This window comes from Marmota monax, unplaced genomic scaffold (genome assembly GCF_021218885.2).
Source record: "Marmota monax isolate L192 unplaced genomic scaffold, Marmota_monax_Labrador192_F-V1.1 WCK01_AAM20220418_F8-fsc00026, whole genome shotgun sequence".
Classification (NCBI taxonomy): Eukaryota; Metazoa; Chordata; class Mammalia; order Rodentia; family Sciuridae; genus Marmota; species Marmota monax.
In genome coordinates, this window is record NW_026693108.1 from 10,826,273 (window position 1) to 10,848,309 (window position 22,037).

General features: G+C 39.2%; 1 protein-coding gene across 4 annotated transcripts in view; it reads right to left on the reverse strand.

Annotated features, from left to right (window-relative positions):
- Positions 1-22,037, reverse strand: part of Pcca (propionyl-CoA carboxylase subunit alpha) — a 358,388-nt gene that overhangs the window by 146,673 nt on the left and 189,678 nt on the right. For all 4 annotated transcript variants that reach the window (XM_046454817.2, XM_046454816.2, XM_046454818.2 and 1 more), the window contains exons 16-17: positions 20,812-20,887; positions 5,872-5,982 (exon numbers count right to left, since the gene is read on the reverse strand). In XM_046454817.2, the coding sequence (XP_046310773.1) occupies positions 5,872-5,982; positions 20,812-20,887 (187 nt within the window). The remainder of the gene's footprint in view (positions 1-5,871; positions 5,983-20,811; positions 20,888-22,037) is intronic.

Sequence of the window (22,037 nt, forward strand, 5' to 3'; positions counted from 1 at the left end):
GAAGGGAAGGGAGGGGGATGGGAACAGGAAAGACAGTAGAATGAATTGGACATAACTTTCCTGTGTTCATAATATGAATACACAAACAGTGTACTCCACATCATGTACAACCACAAGAATGGGAAGCTATACTCCATGAATATATGATATGTCAAAATACATTCTACTGTCACATATAACTATAAAGAACAAAGGGAAAAAAGGAATCAGTCCATAAACCCAATTTAGTGAGACATGCTCAGCAAAACCAATTATCAAAACACTTTGAACACAGTATTTTTCATGACAATTGTGTGTAATTATGTGTAATTATGTGTGTGTGTGTGTGAAATGCATTTCCTCTAGTGGTTCACAGAAGACTTGACAAGCCCCTTCTTCAGACACGCATGCATCCCACATATCATCGGGAATGGAAAGGCAACACATTCTGGGACCCCTTTAATGGCAAGACATTCATTACTATTTTACTTGGTCTGATCACCTGCTGGTGTGCCAACTCAGGCCATATGGAGAAAGGAAGTGCCCAAATTGAACGCACCATCTTTCATCACATCTCAGACAAACTGATATGCTCCACATCAACTTCCGCCCTTTTGTTGATAGCCCACTTTGAAAGGTATTCAGGTCCATGTGTAGGACTTGATCGTAACTGACCCATTCCACCAGCCGTTCTAGCATAAAGCTATTCCTCCTCATAACCAGAGTGGCTTTATCTCCTGCAAGTTCCCCTGTGGCCTGATACCCACACAGCCTCCCTGCCCTGGCTCGACCCTGGACTCTCCTTGAATGCTCCCCGCTGTTGGTCCTCTGGTGACAGAATGCTGGTTTCCATTCTTCGCTCCAGGCTGACAGGCCAGACAAAGGTCCCTTCTCTTTTCTGAACAGGATCTCATCCACAGCCGCCTGCACAGCTGCCCTGGGGGAGCTGAGAATGCACACAGCCTGCCAGCCTGCAGGAAGGCAGATCCCCAGAGGGCAGCCAGCGCTTCTGCTTGCTGACAAGTCCTACCTGCCCAGAACTCTGCCTGGGACACACTCACGTATTCAGATGCTTTGGGATGCGTCCATCCGTTTCCACAGTGGGAACATAAAGTGATAATGATCAACTCTTTCTCCCTTGCCAGTTTAGGATTCAACTTTCCTATATTGCAAAGTCAGTAAAAATTATCTTTTACCTTTTCCTTTTCTAAAATGCAATTCACTCTCTTTCCCTTGAGGGCCCATGTCTTCAAAAACTTCAGTTTAGTGGGGTTTGGAGCGGGAGTGCATAGGCATATTTAAGCAATCACATTTACTTCAAAATTAGTTGGAGGACTTTCTTCAGCAGTTTCCTCAAAATAAATACACATACTGAGACATTTCTCTATTTATTTGAAAACACCTTTTTAAAACACTGACACAAATGTATGAAAGATGATATATCATGAGCTTTGTAATGTTTTGAACAACCAATAAAAAAAAATAAAAAAATAAATAAAACACTGACAAATGCAGGCTGTCTTGATTGAGCACAGTCCTCTGGAACCAATTTCTTTCCTATGCAACAGATCTTGCCTTTAGGTTCTCCACCTTCTGGTTTATGGAGTCTGAAGAAGATCTCAATAAACATTCTTGGCATATCTTTTTTTCTTTTGTTCTTATTTCTTTTTTTCTTTGTGGTGCTGGGGATCAAACCCAGGGTCTTATTCGAGGCAAGCACTCTACCAACTGAGCTATATCCCCAGCCCACATTCTTTATTTTTTCTTTCTTCCTTTCTAGAAGCCTTACACAGTTTTTTCATTAATCCTATCTGAAATCTGGTGGATCTTTCCAAACCCCAAGGCTTCTAAAGAAGAGTGAAACCAAGACTCCCCTACAACTTATTTCATCCTTGTTTTGTCCATTTTTCTTTCCATTAAACTCCCATGATATATATTCATTTACATGCAAAATCTTGTGGATCTTCCCTCCACATTTCTTACTGCCTGAATGGTTTTATTTTCTTTACCTTTTTGCTAAATATTTTGGGACACTTCGTTCAGTTATTGCCTTGGGTCACTCGGTTCTTAGCAGTGACCTTCAGACACTTGGACTGCTGAAATGTCTTGGCTCATCAAGCCTTCTCTAATTTAACCCCTCTCTGCTCTGTCCGTTTTCAGTGAGTGCAGGCATCTGCATCTGTGCTTCGTCCTCGGGGACCCGCTGAGGTCTCCGTCTCAGATGGGTGACCCTCTTCCTCTTCACGCTAGTGGCCCTCATGTCAAAGGGTTAGGCAGTGGTTTGCTGGGAAGTGTTTTAACAACCCACTGGGTGTGGGGGAAGGAGAAAAGCCCGAATGTGTAGCATTTGCTAATTTCCTTTTGTATTTTTCACACACAAAAATACATACATATATATATATATATATATATATATATATATATATAAAATTATGACAATTTCTTTTGATGGGGCTTCAGGTCAAAATACAGCAAGGCAATAGGGAAATAAGTTCAAAGAGTTTATTACATTCCAATTGAAATTATGATTCTTAAAATATTTTCTTCTTTATTTCCTCTTGATTTCAGAACCAAAATATCTTATTCTTCATTTTCCTTATCTTTAGAATCAAAGTAAAAGGAAATGACTGAATTCATGTTTTCTCCCCTCTTATTGCTTTTTAGGGATTTATTTGAGCAAATGGAAACATCAGAATATAAAGAGTGGACCGGAACAGTTTCTTGTGTATGCTTTATTTTAATTTTGGACACAATAATTTCCAAGTGCAAATTTAAGAAAATTCAGTAAAACTATCTTAGTCCACAACAGATCTGGGGAGGTAAGCTCATATAATAGAAAATTTTAATGCAGTCATAAAGACAGACACTGTCTATGAGCAGCGCCCAGGAGAGCAGGACAGATGGGAAGCAGATGGGTAAGCCCAAAGGGACAAAGTGACCCTGCCTCAAGCATGTTGAGAGGGTCCTGGACTAACTTCAGTTGCCACTTCCTGCTGTCTCTTTCGGGCACATGTATCAAACAGTCAAAGACGATAGTTCAATTTATCTAAGACTTGCTCTGGGTTAACATAGGAAGGAAAGAGCGAGCACTAGGAGACGGTGGCCATTCAGAGAGGAACAAACTGACCACAAACCGTAGGCGGGAGTGAAACAGGAGGCATTAGGAACGGCAGACACAGGTGTGCATGCTGCGAGTCCTCGGCGGCAAGACGACACGCAGTGGGCCCAACCGAAACGTCTGGTGATTTATGAATCTGAAGCCCAGCACAGGGAAAGAGCCCTCGCGCTGGATTCGGCTGGGATGTGGCTCAGTGGTGGAGGGTAGCAAGCTCAAGGCCCTGGGTTAACCCAGCACTGGAGGATGAACAAATCAGGGAGGAGAAGCGAGAGGGAGCAGGGGAGACAGAGGAAGAGAGGGAGGGAGAAAGAAAAAGAAAAAGAAAGAAAATCCTAGGATCTGTTCCTGGCTTCCTTATTTTACTGGTCATTTAGCCTCATCAATTGCTTTGAGTTTTTGTTTCCTTGTATGGAAAATGAAGGCTGAGCTTAAATAACTGCAAAAAGTTCTTCTAACACTTGTAACAATTAAAAATACTGTAATCCTTTCTTGCATAAGCTAAGAGGCAAAATTACAGTGTCCTGCTGATATTCCTAACCAAAAATAGAAATTTAAAATGTATTAGGCATATTACAGAAAACTGTAATATATAGGTTTTTAGTGAATTTCTGAAGGGGATTCCCTGATCTACAGAATGTGGAACATTTCCTATTGTTGCTAAATGTACAATACACGGTCATCAACTCCAATTAGAAATTTTTCTATGGGATATTTTACCATTTATGCATACTCATGTGAATGTGTGTGTATATTTAAATACCCACACATGCATATGCTTGTTCTAAAGGTTCTCTGAAGTGTTTGCCTGTTTTCTCCTTCGGCCCACCATTTCCTATCATATCACCTTCACAGATGAATTTGGTCGGCAGACACAAGAAAATACTGAGTCTACCTAACAACTTACCTCAACTTTTAATTAAAATCTCAGTAAGCACAAGAGGCCAAAACAGTAGAATCAAAACAGAGTGAATGGACTACCTGGAAACATGTACAGATAATTAAAAATATGCAAAGTAATCCCCTCATCAAAACTACCAATAAGATTCTTTTAATTAATTCAACAATTGTTTACTTAATGTCTGTCATGGTTTGTTGCTAGGGACACAGTAAGAAGCAATGACTTAAGTGATTCCTGACCTCATGAAACCAACAGACATTAATGAAATCATTACACAAAAATAAAACTGCAATCATGTTAAATATGCATTTTCTTTTATACTCTTTCAAATTTGTAAGTTTTTAAGTACTAATAAATCCTTGGATTTTTAAAAATATTTATTTTTTAGTTTTAGGTGTATACAATGTTTTATTTCTATGTGGTACTGAGGATCGAACCCAGTGCCTCAGATGTGCTAGGCGAGCACTTTACCACTTGAGCCACAACCCCAGCCCTGAATCCTTGGACTTTTTTTTTTTTTTTTAAGAGAGAGAGAGGGAGAGAGAGAGAGAGAATTTTAATATTTATTTTTTAGTTCTCGGCGGACACAACATCTTTGTTTGTATGTGGTGCTGAGGATCGAACCTGGGCCCCACGCATGCCAGGTGAGCGCGCTACCGCTTGAGCCACATCCCCAGCCCCTGAATCCTTGGATTTTAAGAACCCAAATAAAAGAACTTCCTCCTTCCCCTTGATACCAATGATAAAACTCTAGCACTAATGTTTAAAATAAGATTCAAATCTATTTCTTAGGAAAACTCTAAATTGTAAATTTTAAATTAAAAATTACATTGTAAATGCATTTAGCAGATCAACTACATGAATCTACATATCGCTCCTGACGTGACTATGTAAGTCCTTTCATAGACTAGAACACTTTAAATGAAAGACTACCTAACCTTTGTACATCCCACCATCACCAGAAATTCGTGTAGAGGCTTCTGGATCTCACCTTGTCTCTTTTCCATGAAGTCTCAGGTAAATCCTGTGAGTTTCTTAATAACACATTAACCACGTCTTCAACACTCACAGAAGAGTTTCCTCCGTTTCTCATTTTTTCCTCCTCATCGACCATTTTTTTCTATTACTTGGAAACACTCACTGACAACTGTCCAGTGCTAAACATCATATTCCACTCATTTCTTTATTGAAAACTTCATTTTCAGACTAAAAACCATCGTCTTCTTACACATTGTCTTTTTTTTTTTTTTTTTTTTGTACAAAGGTTTGAACCCAGGGGTGTTTTACTACTGAACCACATCCCAGCCCACTTTATTTTTTATTTTGAGACAGGGTCTCACTAGGTTTCTTAGAGCCTCACTAAGTTGCTGAGGCTGGATTTGAACCTATAATACTCCTGACTAAGCCTCCGAGCTGCTGGGATAATAGGCAGGTGCCACCATGCCCAGCCGACATCATCATTTTTATCAACTAGGGCAAGCATCTGGATTTCTGAAAATGTCAATGCTGTTTTTCATAAGGATATACAGAGTCACTAAAAAAGGGTTCCTATATATACCTATATCAGAAAGTCAGGTAGGACAATGATCTATTAACATTCTCTGCCCACAGGCTAAACTCACAGAACATTTCACATGGTTTCATTCTTCACTCAATAAAACTGCAGATTCGTATATTCAAGAGTCACACATGAACACTTAAAATCATGAATGTCACTAGTCTAGGATATTGCAAATATGTTAATAAATCAAGTATAATATAAGTCAAAGGCCAAAATTTCAAAATGGAAAAATTGTGTGTGACAATAAAGCATGAAAATAATGACTTTAAGTAACAAAATAACTTGGAGTAACTAAAATATTTCAATCATACAAACCTTTAAAGCCATCAGGATATACATCCGACAGAAATTTAGTACTGATGTCTCCTTTTACAAAGCGTGAATTGATTATCACCTCTCGAAGTAATGCGATATTATGTGTAACACCTAAAAATAAAATGACATAGGTTAAATTGGGGAACAATGAGTCAGCTAAAAACCTAATTCTTGTAACTTGAAGAAATTTATCATCAGTGTCCAATGGCCTAGGGAGAACACTCAAGAGTACTTTTCCATTTGACTCTCAAATAACAGCAAACCCCTGAACATGAAGTAGCACTAAAACACCCACATCCACTGTAAACTTCAACAGCTTGCTACCATCGATTCAATTGGGAAATAATGTCTTTCCAACAAATAGCACTAGAACAACTAGATATTCTCGGGAAGACGGGGAGGGAAAGAAATTGAACCTCACTCCAATTCACATCAGAGACAAAAATCAACTCAAAATGGATCACAAACCTAAATGTGTCTTAAAAGTCTAAAAACTATTTTAAGATTTATAAAAGAAACAAAATTTTTGTTACTTTGGGGTAGGAAGCAGATTCATAGTGCACAAAAAAAATGAACCATAAAAATATCAACAAATTGTATTTCATCTAAATGTAAAGTCTGCTGGGCACGTAGATATAAACCTGTAATCCCAGCAACTCAGGAGGATGTGGCAGGAGGATTACAAGTTTGAAGCCAGCCTTAGCAACTTAGTGAGACCCTATCTCAAAATAAAAAATAAAAAGGGCTGGGGATGTGGTCCAGTGGTAAAGAGTCCCAGGTTCAATCCCCAGTACCAAAAAACAAATAAATAAAAATAAAATAAATTTAAAGTCTGTTCTTCAAAAGATAGTTTAGCACATGTGAGACACTGGGTTTGATCCTCAGTACCACATTAAAAAATAATAATAAATAAATAAAATAAAGGTACTGTGCCCATCTACAACTAAAAAATAAAACATTAAAAAAAGATAGTTTAAAAAGTGAGCTGCAAATCACAGACTGAGAAAAAATATTTACAACACCATATGTCAGACAAGAAACATGGAATTTTTTTTTAAAAAAACCATTTTTACAATACATCTTATAAGACAACAAACAAACCAAGCTTAAAAAGAAAAAAACGGGCAAAAGATCTAAACAGACAGTTTGCAAAATGTCCAATAAGCACAGAAAAATGTACAGCATCATTACTGTCAAAAATAAGAGATGCCACTACACACCAATTCACATGGCTAAAAATTAAACCATGGCTGCTGGTGAGAACAGGGAACAATCCGGACGGCCCCACCTGGAGGTGGCAGTATAAAATGGTCCACCTATTTTGAAATAGTTTGGCAGTTTCTGAAAAAGCTAAACACATCCTCATCTCATGATTTGGACAATTCACTCCTAAATATTTTCAAGTTCAATAAAAATATGTCCATGCAAAGACTTATACACAAAGGTTAATATCAGCTTTACTTGTAATAATCAAAACTTGGAAAAAATCTAAATGTCCATCAACAAATAAATGAATGGATTAATATAATGTGGTTTTTCCAAACAGTGGAATTCTATTCAGCAGTAAAAAGAGACGAGTCATCAACATACAAAATAACAAGGATGAATTTCAGAATAATTATACCCAATTCAAGAGGCAAGACCAACAATAATGCATAGAGTATAAATTACTAAGAACAGATTTGAGAAAATGCAAAACAAACTATAGCAACAGGAAGCAGATCATGTGGTCACAACAGAATGGGGACATGGATTACCCAGACCCTGAGGAAGCCTCTGGAGGTGACAGAAACGTTCAGCATCTAGTCATGATGGTTTCATGGCTGTACGTGTCTGTGTCAGTGATCATCAAACTGAACACTTTACATGTTAGAAGTTCATTCTATGTCAAATGTACTTCAATGAGTGTGTGGAGAGGGAGACCAAAAATGTGTGCTCAGCAGAAAAAAAACTGAGCCTAGCAGATAATGACTATTTGAAAGTAAAGTTAAACTAGGTAACTGCTGCGAGAGAAATACAAACGGTGCGTGGGAGAGTCCTATGACACAGAAGGGTTTATGAAGAAGAGCCTGGGTCATCTTGATTACAGGGCCTTAAAAGTAGCTCACAAAGTCTAAAACCCTCAGTCCACGGCCAAGGAAGCCCACATCTGTTCCTGGGTCTTAACAGTGTTGATCTTCAGTCAGCATTTATTCCTCACCTATCGTTCACCTGGCAATCAGATCCCACAGGAAGGAAGCTGAGAGCACACCTGATTTGGAAACTTCCATTAACCAGTTATGGAATGAGAGAACCACAAAGAAACGCGAGGTGCCTCAAAGTGAGAAAACTGTGGTCCTGGGAGGCTGGATAATGTAAAGTCCAACAATTACAAACTACAATGGCAACAAATGGTAGCACTAGTTTTCTCCAAGGAGAAGAAATATGGGTAGGGGAATGAGGTAGGAAGGGCAGCTTCCTCTTCACTGCATCGTTGGCACCGTCTGAATTTTGCATCGTGATTTTTGCAACAGATTTTTTAAAATTATAATAACAGTATGTGTAGAAGTTTTTGAAAATATAGAAGCATGTTAAGATACACTGCTAGCTCCCCTAAAACCTTTTTCCTGTTCCCACAGAAATCAAGATTTACATGAGCAAGACACCCAGACACAGCCTGTATCTCCCCACCTAGCTGCAGCCAGGCTGAAACTAACTCCCAGACACGGGAACACGAGCTAAAGCGAGCGCTCCTCACCTGCTGTACTTGCTTATAAAACAAAGCGCTTGCTAGACTTCTCCTCATTCCCTCTTCCTGTGAGATTCCTCGTGTGGTGGGAACTCAGCTTTGTCAAGGGGAATGAAACACAGCCACAAGGTGGGGGGTGTCTTTGAAAGACCTCATGAAGCTGACCCGCCCCACTAGCTCGGACTGGAAGACTATTGCATGAAAGCTAATACATTTCTATCTTAATTTACACCAATGTATTTAGAAATCTTTATCACAGCAGATTACCCGGTGCCCTAATGCATGTACATGGGGGAGAAGAGAGTATATTTTTCTTCCCATCTTTAAGCTTATCAATATTAGCAGCTTACTACAACCTTACAGGCATTTTTCTATGCATCTCTTTATATTAGATCATATGAGCAACTATATGAAAAATTCTGAGCCTCTGTTCCTGCTCAGAAGATGTGCTGTGTTCTTATTTTATAAAAGCCAATTCCCAAACTATCCAAACTACCCTAAAACATTTAGAGAAAGTTCTAGAACTCAAATATTAATGGTATTCCTTCCTTCAGCTATACAAATACGTCATCTTTGTTCTCCTCCTCCTCCTCCTCTCTGTCCTTCTCCTCATCTTCCTTGCCCTCCTACCATGTAAGACACTACCACACACAGATGATGGTCCTAATAAGTACCTTTCCTAGCACACACCCAGGAGAAATGCACTGCTCTCAGCCTTGCTCCGTGGGCAATGCCAGCTCACACACAATAGCTACTATTTCTAAGAACTTTCCCTCTTGTTAATGGGGAAAGGATACACAAAAATTATTACATGCCTGAGACATGGGTGTTATCAGACTCCTCTAAGAGCTTTCATAAATAAATGTTTTTATAATGAATGTATTAGAAGATATAGGAAATTTCTGATGACACAAACAGACCTAAAGAATCATTGAAAAAACGTTACATTTCAGCATTTACATCAGTAAAAATGAAGCTGAGCTGAAGCAGTGTGCTTAGAAAGACAAACTAGGGAGGTAAGAATTCTTGAATGATGTCAGGCCATCAAAGGGCAATTGATCCACTGACCAAAACCAAAGAACTTCTGAAGAAGAAAGGGGATCTCACTTGGCGGAGCAGTCCCTATGCACAGGAACCACAGCTGCAGAGTTCCAGAGGAGGAACACATTTGTGACTTAATACATTTTTCTGGCTGGGAAAGAAAACAAAAAGATACAGAAGGACACCTAGGGTGGTTGAGATCTGGATGCCATCATGGAGAAACCTGGGTGCTTTAGGGATCTTTCACTGCTGTAAAAAGCAAATGGTCACCACCAGTGATTTCTGTGGGGAAAACCGAAAGAAAGACAGCCTTGCCCAAGAGTAGGAGAGAAGAGAGCCAGAGGGGCTAACAGGGCCAATGGGGCACTCAGGGTCTGGCAGGACCAGGCAAAGATGTCACTGTCCCTTCTAAGCAAAGAGGATGGCTGAGGCTGGAGGGAGAGGACCTTGTTTATACAGCCCAGGGCCACTTAGGCTGTGAGATGGAAAAGCGACTGCAAAGGGCAGGAATGAAGATGGGAAAATGGATCAGCTCTCAGCCACACAGTGAAGAATGGGCAGGCTGTGGTCCACAGCTAGGGTGTGGACAGCACCAACAAAGAAAAAGAGCAGGACCAGAGAGAGATACAGGAGGCAGACAGGGCAGAGTGACTTCACTGGGGTTGACAATGGGAAGATGAACCGAGCACAACACCCAACGTTTGTTTGGCAGTAGGACAGAAGATGCCATGTGCAGACAAGGGCTGAGCCGACAGGAGACAACTCCACTCATCATGGGCAAGATGGACTTGCAGTGCCTGTGAGATGACCACTTGATGTCCGACAGCGAGCAGAGGCGCAGGCAGAAGGCAGGCCCCTCGAGGCACACAGCCGTCCATGTGAGGCACTGCCCAGAAGAGCAGTGCAGAATGAAGCCAGCACTATGCAAACCTTTCATGTATCCCAATACCAGGAGTTTTAGAGGAAAACAGGGCCGCAAAGGAGGGACTGGGAAGGATGAAAGTTGAAATACCAAGGATCAGGAGCAATTTAATTTCCCCAAAAAGACGGTTCTTAGGTACAAATAAACAATTCAGAGTATTTCAACTTACAAGCTTTTTTACAGAATGGAACTTATAAGCAAGGCATTTTAACTCTCAGGATTTTTGTTCTTCCCTCTCCCAATATAAAAATAATACTGCTGTCTTATGTATTTACTATTTCGTACTTAACTTCACTGGCTTTTCTTTTACAGCTTTGTGCAGGTATAAATTTTCTAGCTCTGTATGTGGCCAATGCCAGAACAGCTGGAACCAGACCCTCCCTTCAGTAAAAGACAACACGACTTTCAGAAATAGTTAATAATTTGAACAGAGATTATTTTCTGATGACCAGTAAATGAATTTATAACTAGCAACATCCAAAAAAGTTGAAATGTATGCAGTCTTACAGGATAAATGATATGTTGTAATTTCATTCCACATTCAAATCTGAAAAAGAGGTGTTGATTTTAGAAAATATGTCTCAAAGGAATTATAATCAAATATTAATTTACATTTTTTATATCAAAGAATGGAGCCATTCAAGTACACATTTATCCTGTAGGACTTTTTAAAAATCCTTCAACTTGAATAGTAAATACAACATGAAAAAATATCTTTATCTCACTAAACAATGTTGTGAGAAGAAAATTAGAACACAAAAGCATCTTTTCTTTAATATTCTCTGAATAATAAATATTTTAAATAAATAATATTCTATAAAGAAAGTATTATATATTACTATGTAAAAATCAATCATTATCTGTTTTTCCCCTAATGATTATGTGGTAAAATAATGGCTAATGGCAGAAATGTTCTCAACAGTACTGCACATTAATTAATTAATTAAAGTCAAAATGGGATTAGCCAGAAAATCATTTTATACCTTAACGTTCAAGACATCAGACAGAAAAGAGCAGTCACTGAACTATTACACAGTATTCTACATATTTGAAAGTTCCCATTTTGTACTTAGTTTACTTTCTTCCCATGTACCAGAAAAGACAGTGCCATTTGAACAGCTCTTTGTGCAAAAGTAAGTGGACAGTAGAGGTATTATTTGGGAGTTACTTTACAACCTCAATGATATTATTAATCACATACTCATAAAAATTATGACTGGGAGTTTTAGATTGGGAATTGAGGATGACCTCTGCCAAAGTTCACCAGGTCCCATCTGTATGGGAAATCATGACCAGCCATGGCGAGAGGCCCCAAGAGCAGCCTTCTCCTGACTGCCTGCTGGTTCCAAAACACTGGCCAGACATTAGCTGTGCACACTGCCAGGATCAAACAGAGGCCAAAGGCACTGCTCATTTCATGGGGACTTAGGAATTAACTTTAACCAAGTTACATTTTTGCTTTAAAGTTTCTCTATTTAAAAAAAAAAAAAAAGCTCACAATCACTCAGAGAAAGAAATCATATTTGAATAATTAAGCAATTACCAAAACAAGATAGTAAATTGTTCTTCCTCATCTGTCCTTCCACAAAACAATTTTTCTAACCCACCAATCTTTTAGAATTATCCAGATAAATAAAAATCAAAAGGTTATCTTTGCTTTTATTCCTGAACTGTGAGCTGAAAGGAGCAGGAAAGCTCCTACTCGTGATGTTTTAAAACTCTTATTCTGGAATAAGCTTGGAATTTTAGAAAATTTGCAAAATAGTACAGGTTCTCCAGCTGAGAACATCTTAAACCACATTTATTTGCTGTATCATTAATGTTCTCTGCATGTATAGACCACACAATTTTCCCTTCTAAACAATTCAAAGTAAATTGTAGACAAGATGCCAGTTTAACCCTAAATATGTCACTGTATATTTCCTAAAAGGAAAGTCAGTCTCTATAACCACACACAGTGATCAAGACCAGTGAAGTATAACATTGATAATGATATCATTGTCCAATCTATAGGCTTGATTCAAATTCCACCAAATGTCCCACTATGACCTTTACTATAAGAAAAGCATTTTTTGCTGTTCCAGAATCTAATCCAGGGCCACCTTCCCCCCCATGCATCTTTTGCTTGCTTTGATCTAGACAAGCTGCTCCAGTTCCCTTTGTGTTTAGTGACCTTGACATTTTGAGGAGCAAAAGCCATTTGTTTTGCAGACTGTCTTTCAGGTGGGTTTGTCTGATGTTTCCTCAGGATCACGTTCGGGTTATGCATTTTTGGCAAAAATATCACACGAATGGTGGTGCTCAGCATTGTAAGGATAGGATGGTGATTCATCCATTACTGGTGAGGTCAATGGAGATTGCTTGCCTAGGCAGCTAGCACACAGCAAAGGAGTGTAACTTCCCTTTATGGTTAATAAGTCACCTTACAGAGGGATGTCAAGAAAATATGCAAATACCCATTTCTCATATTTTCACTATTAATTTTTGCATCCACTGATGATTCTGACTTAAACATCTGGTGTTTACCAGATGGTGATTTTTCTACATTTATTCATGAGCTAAAAACCTACAGGTAGAACTGTCTTTTCCCCAGAATATCCGCTCTCTCTCTCTGTTAGCATCAACTCAGGGCCTCATTCCATTTCATGGGTGACAGTCCCTTCCTGGCACTATTTAGCACTATTTATTTTCTCAGATTTGGCCAGTGGGAGCCCTGGCTCTCACGTCCTTTTGACAGATCATCATTTTTTGAGCACTTGTTTACTTTCTTCCACAAGATGTTTCCAGCTCACCTTATATTCTTGCTGAAATCAGCCACTGTATCAGAGAACCCTGGTTACATTTAATTATTTAGTGGGTGGAGGCCAAGGGTATTGACAAACACCCTACAATACAGCCAGCCACCCACAGCTCCAAACTGTTAGTACTGCCAAAGGTGAGAAGCCCCAAGCTAGATAATGTGCACATGTGCACACACGCGCACACACACACACACACACACACACACAGTGTATCAGTCTATGTGAAAACCCAGGAGTTCACACAACCTCCAATTTCAACCCAACACCACAAAGGCCATTCCACCCCTATGCATTCCCACATCTGCTACTGCCTTCTCCAACAGAGAAAAATTTGGTTCTTATTATCCACAATACATGTGTTTATTTCCTCAATTCCAGAATATGTCCAAATTATTTTCAGTACTGCTAATGCATCAACTATGAAAAACACCTACTAACTAGAGTTTAATATTTGTTTATACATATTTTCTCCTCGGCCTGAGGATATACAGAGTTAAAATTCTCTTAAAAGTGTTTGGGTTAGTTTTTTTCTTTCCTTTCCCCTTCAGCATGATTGTATTATTCATCTGAAATATAGTCCACCCATTATGGTTTCTATTCTGTTTTGAATTCTCCCTAAGAATGTTGATTCATTCAGAAATACAAACATGGATCTAGAAGTCAGAAGTGATTTTAGGTCTTAGTCCCAGGTCCTGGTACAGAGCTCATGAAACCTCTGAACTTTCCTGAATGATAGGGATGAGAAGAGCATCATTTATTATCATAATAAGCTATTTTTGACCATATCTGAGCTTATGCTGATGATGACAGCTTATGCTGGGAGCCAGACGAACCAACCATGTAATGAGAGATTTAGAACCTTTAGCCCGACCATCTACCTACCCAAACCTACGGCTGGAGATGGACTGAATCACCAGTGGCCAATAGGAACCATCGCCCTGTCTCTGAAGCTTCCATAAAAAGCCTACTCTATGGGGCAGGATCATGAGAGCTTCCAGGCTGAAGAACCCAGGAAGTGCTGGGTGTATGGCAGGCCCTGGGAGCAGGGGAGTCCTGCGGTCCTCCTCCATCCTTTTCCTAGCACCTCTCCCACTTGGCTGTTCCCAAGGTATACCTTCTATAGTAAACCAGTAACAGTAGACAAAGTGCCTCCCAGAGTTCTGCAGCCATGGCAGGTGGAGTGCCCCTATCTGAAATGTTTGGATCCAAAAGTGTTTCAGATTTGGGGGGTTCTTCGGATTTTGGAATACTTGCATAGACTTTACTTGTTGAACATTTCTATAGGTCTGAAACCAAATGCTCCAAAATTCAAAACTTTCTTCTGAGGGTCATCCTCAATCCACATTGTAAACTATCAAAAATGAGGGAGGGGTTGTGAGAATCCCCAATTTATAGCCAGTCAGTACAATTACAGGTGGCAACCTGGGCCTTTCAACTGGCACATGAAGTGGGCGCTCTCATGGGCCTGAGTACTTAACCAACAGTGTCAGAAGTGAATTGAGTTGATGGGCACACAGGTTCTCAAGTTCTCGGGTGGCTTACATCCTCCTCGGCAAGAAGAAGAATCCTCCAATGAGATGTTGGCCATCACTCTCTATACAAAGTCATCCCCCAACACTTCCAAACCCTCAATAACTGCACCATATTCAAAGTTACCAACTTAAAGAACACACTGTTCTAACTACAACCCCATCCTGCTGGCTCACTCCTGAGTGCCACCACTGGACCAGTGCTAACATCACCTGTCAAGAGTGGGGACAGTCTACATACAAGTCACCTGCCCCAGACTCTTCAAAAATGAAAAATGTTCAACATCTCTAGTAATTAGAGAAATGCTAATCAAAAGATAACAAATAACCCAATCAACAAATGGGCCAAGGACCTGAACAGACACTTCTCAGAGGAGGACATACAATCAATCAACAAATACATGAAAAAATGCTCACCATCTCTAGCTGTCAGAGAAATGCAAATCAAAACCACCCTAAGATACCATCTCACTCCAGTAAGATTGGCAGCCATTATGAAGTCAAACAACAACAAGTGCTGGCGAGGATGTGGGGAAAAGGGTACACTTGTACATTGCTGGTGGGACTGCAAATTGGTGCGGCCAATTTGGAAAGCAGTATGGAGATGCCTGGGAAAGCTGGGAATGGAACCACCATTTGACCCAGCTATTGCCCTTCTCGGACTATTCCCTGAAGACCTTAAAAGAGCGTACTACAGGGATACTGCCATATCAATGTTCAAAGCAGCACAATTCACAATAACTAGACTGTGGAACCAACCTAGATGCCCTTCAATAGATGAATGGATAAAAAAAAAATGTGGCATTTATACACAATGGAGTATTACTCTGCATTAAAAAATGTCAAAATCATGGAATTTGCAGAGAAATGGATGGCATTAGAGCAGATTATGCTAAGTGAAGCTAGCCAATCCCTAAAAAACAAATGCCAAATGTCTTCTTTGACATAATGAGAGCAACTAAGAACAGAGCAGGGAGGAAGAGCAGGAGGAAAAGATTAACATTAAACAGAGACATGAGGTGGGAGGGAAAGGGAGAGAAAAGGGAAATTGCATGGTAATGGAGGGAGACCCTCATTGTTACACAAAATTACATATAAGAGGTTGTGAGGGGAATGGGAAAAAAAACAAGGAGAGAAATGAATTACAGTAGATGGGGTAGAGAGAGAAGATGGGAGGGGAGGGGAGGGGGGATAGTTGAGGATAGGAAAGGTAGCAGAATACAACAGTCACTAATATGGCATTATGTAAAAATGTGGATGTGTAACCGATGTGATTCTGCAATCTGTATTTGGGGTAAAAATGGGAGTTCATAACCCACTTGAATCTAATGTATAAAATATGTCAAGAGCTTTGTAATGTTTTGAACAACCAATTAAAAAAAAAAAACTACTCTAAGATTTCATCTCTCCAGTCAGAATGGCAGTGATCATGAATACAAGCAACAATAAGTGTTGGCAAGGATGTAGGGAGAAAGGCACACTCATACATTGCTGGTGGGACTGCAAATTGGTACAGTCGATATGGAAAGCAGTATGAAGATTCCTTAGAAAACTTGAATGAAACCACCATTTGACAAAGCTATCCCACTTCTCGGTCTATACCTAAAGGACTAAAAGAGCATACTACAATGATGCAGCCACGTCAATGTTTATAGCACATTTCACAATAGCCAAACTATAGAACCAACCTAAATGTCCTCCAATAGATGAATGGACAAAGAAAAAGAAACTGTGGTATGTGTGTGTGTGTGTGTGTGTGTGTACACATACACAATGGAATATTACTGAGCAGTAAAAGAGAATAAAATTATGGCATTTGCAGGTAAATGGATAGAGAATATCATGCTAAATGAAGTAAGCCAATCCCAAAAAAACAAAGGCCAAATGTTTTCTCTGATAAATAGATGCTAATCCATAATGGACAAGAAGCATGGGATGAGTGGAGGAACTTTGGATTGGCCAAAAGGGAGGAAGGAAACGGGAGCGGGTATGGGGATAGGAAAGATGGTGGAATGAGATGGACATCATTACCCTAGGTACATGTATGATTGTACAAATGGTGTGACCCTATTTCGGGTACAACCAGAGAAATGAAAAGTTGTGTTCCATTTGTGTACAATGAATCAAAGAGCATTCTGTTGTCACGTAAAACTGATTAGAACAAATAAACTTAAAAACTTTTAAAAATGCTAGTGAAACACAAGAGGGCAAGAGAATAAGAATACACAATCAAAGGTATTGTGCAAAGTCTGGACCATGAATGGGCTTAAAAAGCAAATAAAACTCACACTTTGAGAGAAAAGTGTTGAGCCTGGGATCTGCGTGGGACGGCAGTGATGGCATCGGGTTTTTGTGGATCTTGTCTGCAGTGACAGTGGCTTTGCAGTTTGTGGGAGCGTGCTCCTACCCTTAAGCTGCCCTGTGAAGCCCTTAGGAGCCATGTCATGGAGTTCACAACCTTCTCTCACACAGAACAGAAAGAAAACAGGAAAGAAAGGAGGGAGGAACGAGGGAGGAAGAGAGAGGATGAAGGAGGGAAAGGCAAAGGAGGGGAAAAGAGGAAAAGAGCAAATGTCAGAGTCTGACGTCTGATGAGCCAGGGGAAGAGTGTGGTGTGGCACCCGTTTATTCAACTTCTCTCTAGGTTGAAAAACACCTGAAATAAAACTCCTAGGGAAAGCACTGCAAGAATACCCGCCTTTTGACAAAAACTTTGAGCTTCATGAAATTCCATCTGATATGTGCACATCCCTTTCTCTGTGTCCATCCAAACATAATGAAAAATATTTTAGGCTAAGAAGGGAGTTTAATGTGAGAACGTATTAGATAAGGCTCTGCAAATTCCTCCCCCACTTTAACAGCACACATGGCCATGGCTTCAAGTCACCAGCACACAGTGCTTTACGTCAGCCGGGCGGCGCGCTCATTCAAGCAGCGTGCATCTAGTACACACCGAGTTGCGCAGCCGTTTAGCCACGACAGTCAATGCTGTTATCACTGTCCTTGTGAACATCACCTTACAGCTGGGACCATCAACTCCATGGGAAAGAGTCCCAAAAGCTGAGTGGCTGAGTCAAAAGGTTGGTACTTTTATTTTAAAATATCTTACCACATTATCGTCCCAAAAGACCACAGCACGCAGTTGTATTTCTCTGTTCATGTGTTTTTCATACCAGGGGTGTTAGAAGTGCCCTGAAATCAGGGACAGCACCACTCACTTGCCCAACAAAGACTTATTCATCATCTACCATGTGCCAGGCACTACTCAGCACCAGTAACACACAATTAAACACGGTAAGCACCACCGTGCCTGCGCTTTCCTAATGTTCTTACGGGATGATCCAACAGTGAGCCATTAATTGCACAATTAATAGTCTCTTTACGCTGACAGTAAATGCTTCAAAGAAGGGTTGGGACAGGTTGCCATGAGCGTTATGACCCCAGCACACAGCTCTGGGAATGACTATAGATGGGCTTTCTTATTATTTATCTATGGCTTGATAAATTTCACGCCACTGATAATACTACGATTTATGACATTTAAAAATGTGGTTTTGTAACTGTGGTGAGAGAGGGAGAAGAGATGGACCAAAGCTGATGGAGAACATGAATCAGGAGAGTACCAGGCCCTTCACATGTCTCATCTCTCCTAAACCTCACCACTAAGGATGGGGCAGAGACTGTCACTCCATTTCAAAATGTGGAAAATGAGACTCACAGAGACAGTAAGTCAAAAATAGTATGCACACTATTACTACATGCTGTGACATGACAAGAGGATGTGGATCCCAGTCTCCCAGGTTCACTCCACTATATCACGATGATTCAAGGCAAAAATTTCAGACTCAGCTTAGAAAAATCTATATGCGCAATAGAACACATTTCTACATGTGATCCATGTAAAGTTAGGAGACTAAGGGAAGCCACTTTGGTATTTAAGCCACTTAACTTAAACACCATCATATTGTGCTCTACCAGTTGGATGGACATGTGACAACAACATATTCTTACTCAAACTGTCTACTTCAAACTCAAGATTTTACCATTTGAGCTTGTTGCAGTAAAACTTAAATTAACCAAAATCTAATAATTCAACAACCACAGTAAAAAAATTCAAAGATCAAGGTCAGGGGACCCTCCACTCCCAGAAGACACAAAGACATAAAAGTCCTCCAGGAGTGAGTTTCCCATACAACTAATTTATGACCATGTATGCACAGTAGTTATAGCGCACACTCACACACACACACACACACACACAATGTTCCAAACGTGTCCTAATGTCCTCTCGGGGAAAAATCACTTCTGAAGGAATACAGACACATGGGCCTATAAAACCAATGCATAAAAAAAAAATATTTGCTGCTTAAAATAGAGGAACACAGCAAAGTTATAAATCAGTAAATACTCTAAAATCAAGGCTAAAAAAGGAAGTAGAAAATAAACTAGAAAGAATATGAAGAGGATTTTATCGATTTTTAGATACAAATTTTAGATCTGCAGATTTTCACACTTGAAAGCTTCCCGTTTTCCTTGTTTGACATGGACGAATCCCTAACACAGGAGACGAGATAAAATCACGATTACCCGAGTGAAGGGAAGAAGGCAGTGCTTACAGGGAGGAGAAAGAAGAATTTGTTCTGATCTAACAAAGGAAAAATCAGAAGAGAAAGGATGAGGGAAAGTGCGGACTGCATGAGTTAATTGTCATCAGATAAAAATGAGCTGGGAAAGTAGATTGCTGAAAAAAATGGGTCATGAAATTGCTGCTACTGGACAGTTGTACAAACTGTTCACTGCACAAAGTAACTCGGTCAAGGGGGCAAAGCAAAGGCTCGATGTGCTTGCTGCCAAGCTGGACTTCCCGTTGAACCCTGAGAACAGAGCATTTTTTCTATTCCACACAAAGCCTGAGTCTACTTGCCAAGCCTCAGGACCCAAAAGCTGTGTCCACTTGAAAGAAGATTTTCTGAAATCTGCAAGAGTGCTTCCTTTGGCCTTGAGGAAGGCTGGCATCATACATGACAGCTACTCTCTTCCCTGGACTCCCAAAGGAGCCTCCCAGCCCCACCAAGCCCCCAGCCACCAAAAAAGTACATGAACTTTTAAATAAAAAGACCCCCTCACTACTTGTTCAAAATTCAAAGCTAGCTTGGATCTCCCCCTTTCAATTTGGTGTTAAAATCCATTATTCTACAGCTGATAACAATTTATGTCGGGCTAAAATAATTTACTTACTAATAGAAAATTTCTAATAAAATTTAGAATATGACTTACTCCCCCCAAAAGGGATAAGTATAATTTGGAGTTAATTCTTTAAATGCAAGTGCTGCTCCTATTTCTGTACCTCTGATAGCTCATAGGATCTCATCTTGTTAGGCACTACAAATACCAGCTCCAAACAGGGGGAACAAAGCTTCACTTCCTAGAAAACAGTCGACCCCTAGGCTGTACTCTAAAGCAAAGAGCTATTCTCCCTTCCCCCAAATCTATCCAACGGTAAGTCACTATGTTTCTATCTCCATACATTCTCAAGTTTCCTACTTCAAAAAACAAATAAAAAACTCCATAGACAATAATATAGCAAAATTGTTACCAAACTGCACTGGCCAATGGTTCTTTATGCTATAGATTCTCGTTTTACATACAATAGTAACTGCAAAATGGAAAATGCTTATTTAGGAATGGTTACTAATCATAAGTTTATTAAATAACTTAAGATGCATGTATAACATATAGGACTGTTAACGAAAAGGAAGCGGGTCTAGTATGTCAGTTGAATTAATTCAAGCTTTTCTGATTTCTACTAAATACATAGTAAACAACTGCTTCATGAATTCGCTAATTAGTAAAACTTCAAGCTGTTTGCTAGAACTAGACACCATATGTAGTAACAGGGTCACAAAGTTTTCTTTTTACCTCGAATAACATAATTATCCAGTGCGTCCTCCATCCTCTTCAGGGCTTCCGTTCTATCAGAGCCATAGGTGATTAACTAAAATCAGACAGGCAGAAACGACGTTTATAGTTACCTACGTGATAAATGATTCAATCCAGGAACAAGTGAAGTATTTCATAAAGACTTCCCAAGATAGCTTTTGAAACTTCACAGTGGTTTAGTTTTTAATATAAAATGTGCCAGTTAAGATTTCTCAAGTAAACAAATATTAGAATCTAGCTATTTCAAACTTATACATTTCATTATCATGGTAAAGAGCTATTTGAAAAAACAAAAATCACAAAAACAAGCCAAAAGTTGAAAAGGAGATACATCAAAAGTGAAGATTGGGGACAGGATGTAAACATGTGGGACTGGGTAAGACTTTTTTATTTCCCTTTTTTTCCTGTTGTTTCCAACTTTGATACACTGAACAGGGAACATGTTGATAAGCCACCAAAAAAGTACATAAACTTTTAAATAAAAAGATGAAAGTTTTAAAAAGTCTATTTTAAGAATTGCTCTGTTTCATACTTAATAGAACACAGAAGCAAAGGGCACTGGTACTAGAGTAACGTGAAGGCCTTCCTGCTCTATAGAATTCTGTGCCTGTTTAAATATACCTTATATAAATTAATAAATAAGAATTTAACTATTCATTAAGGATTTAATGACATTAGTTATCCTGTATACGACAATAACTTTGGTAAATTTTGTAAGGTCTTCAACATTAAACCAGCTTGAAAATTAACTCATAAGCCATTAACAGAAAAGTATACATCTAAAAATGGAATCTTAGCGATTTAAAACTCCATTTATATATTTTAGGTATTTTTATTTTTAAATTAAATCAGGTTTCTCTAACAAAAAAAGAGCTAAGGTTCACTTTAACAATATTAGTGTAAAAGCAAAGTTAAAAATAAATAAATAACTAGTTTGTTTACTACAATTACATTAAAAAGTACTCTTGGGGAAAAACCATCTTATGAAACAGAGTTTAATAAAGAAAAATTTTAAAAAACATTCCTCAATGTAGATTTAACATTTTTGAGAACACAATATTTTCAAATAAAATATATAGTTTTAACTACTGTAATACTTTACATATTATAAAGTCTTAAGATTTCAATACTAAAATAAATTAAGTTGATTATTCAATCTAGAAAGTTAAACTTGGAAAAGACAGGTGGACAAACCACAAATTATA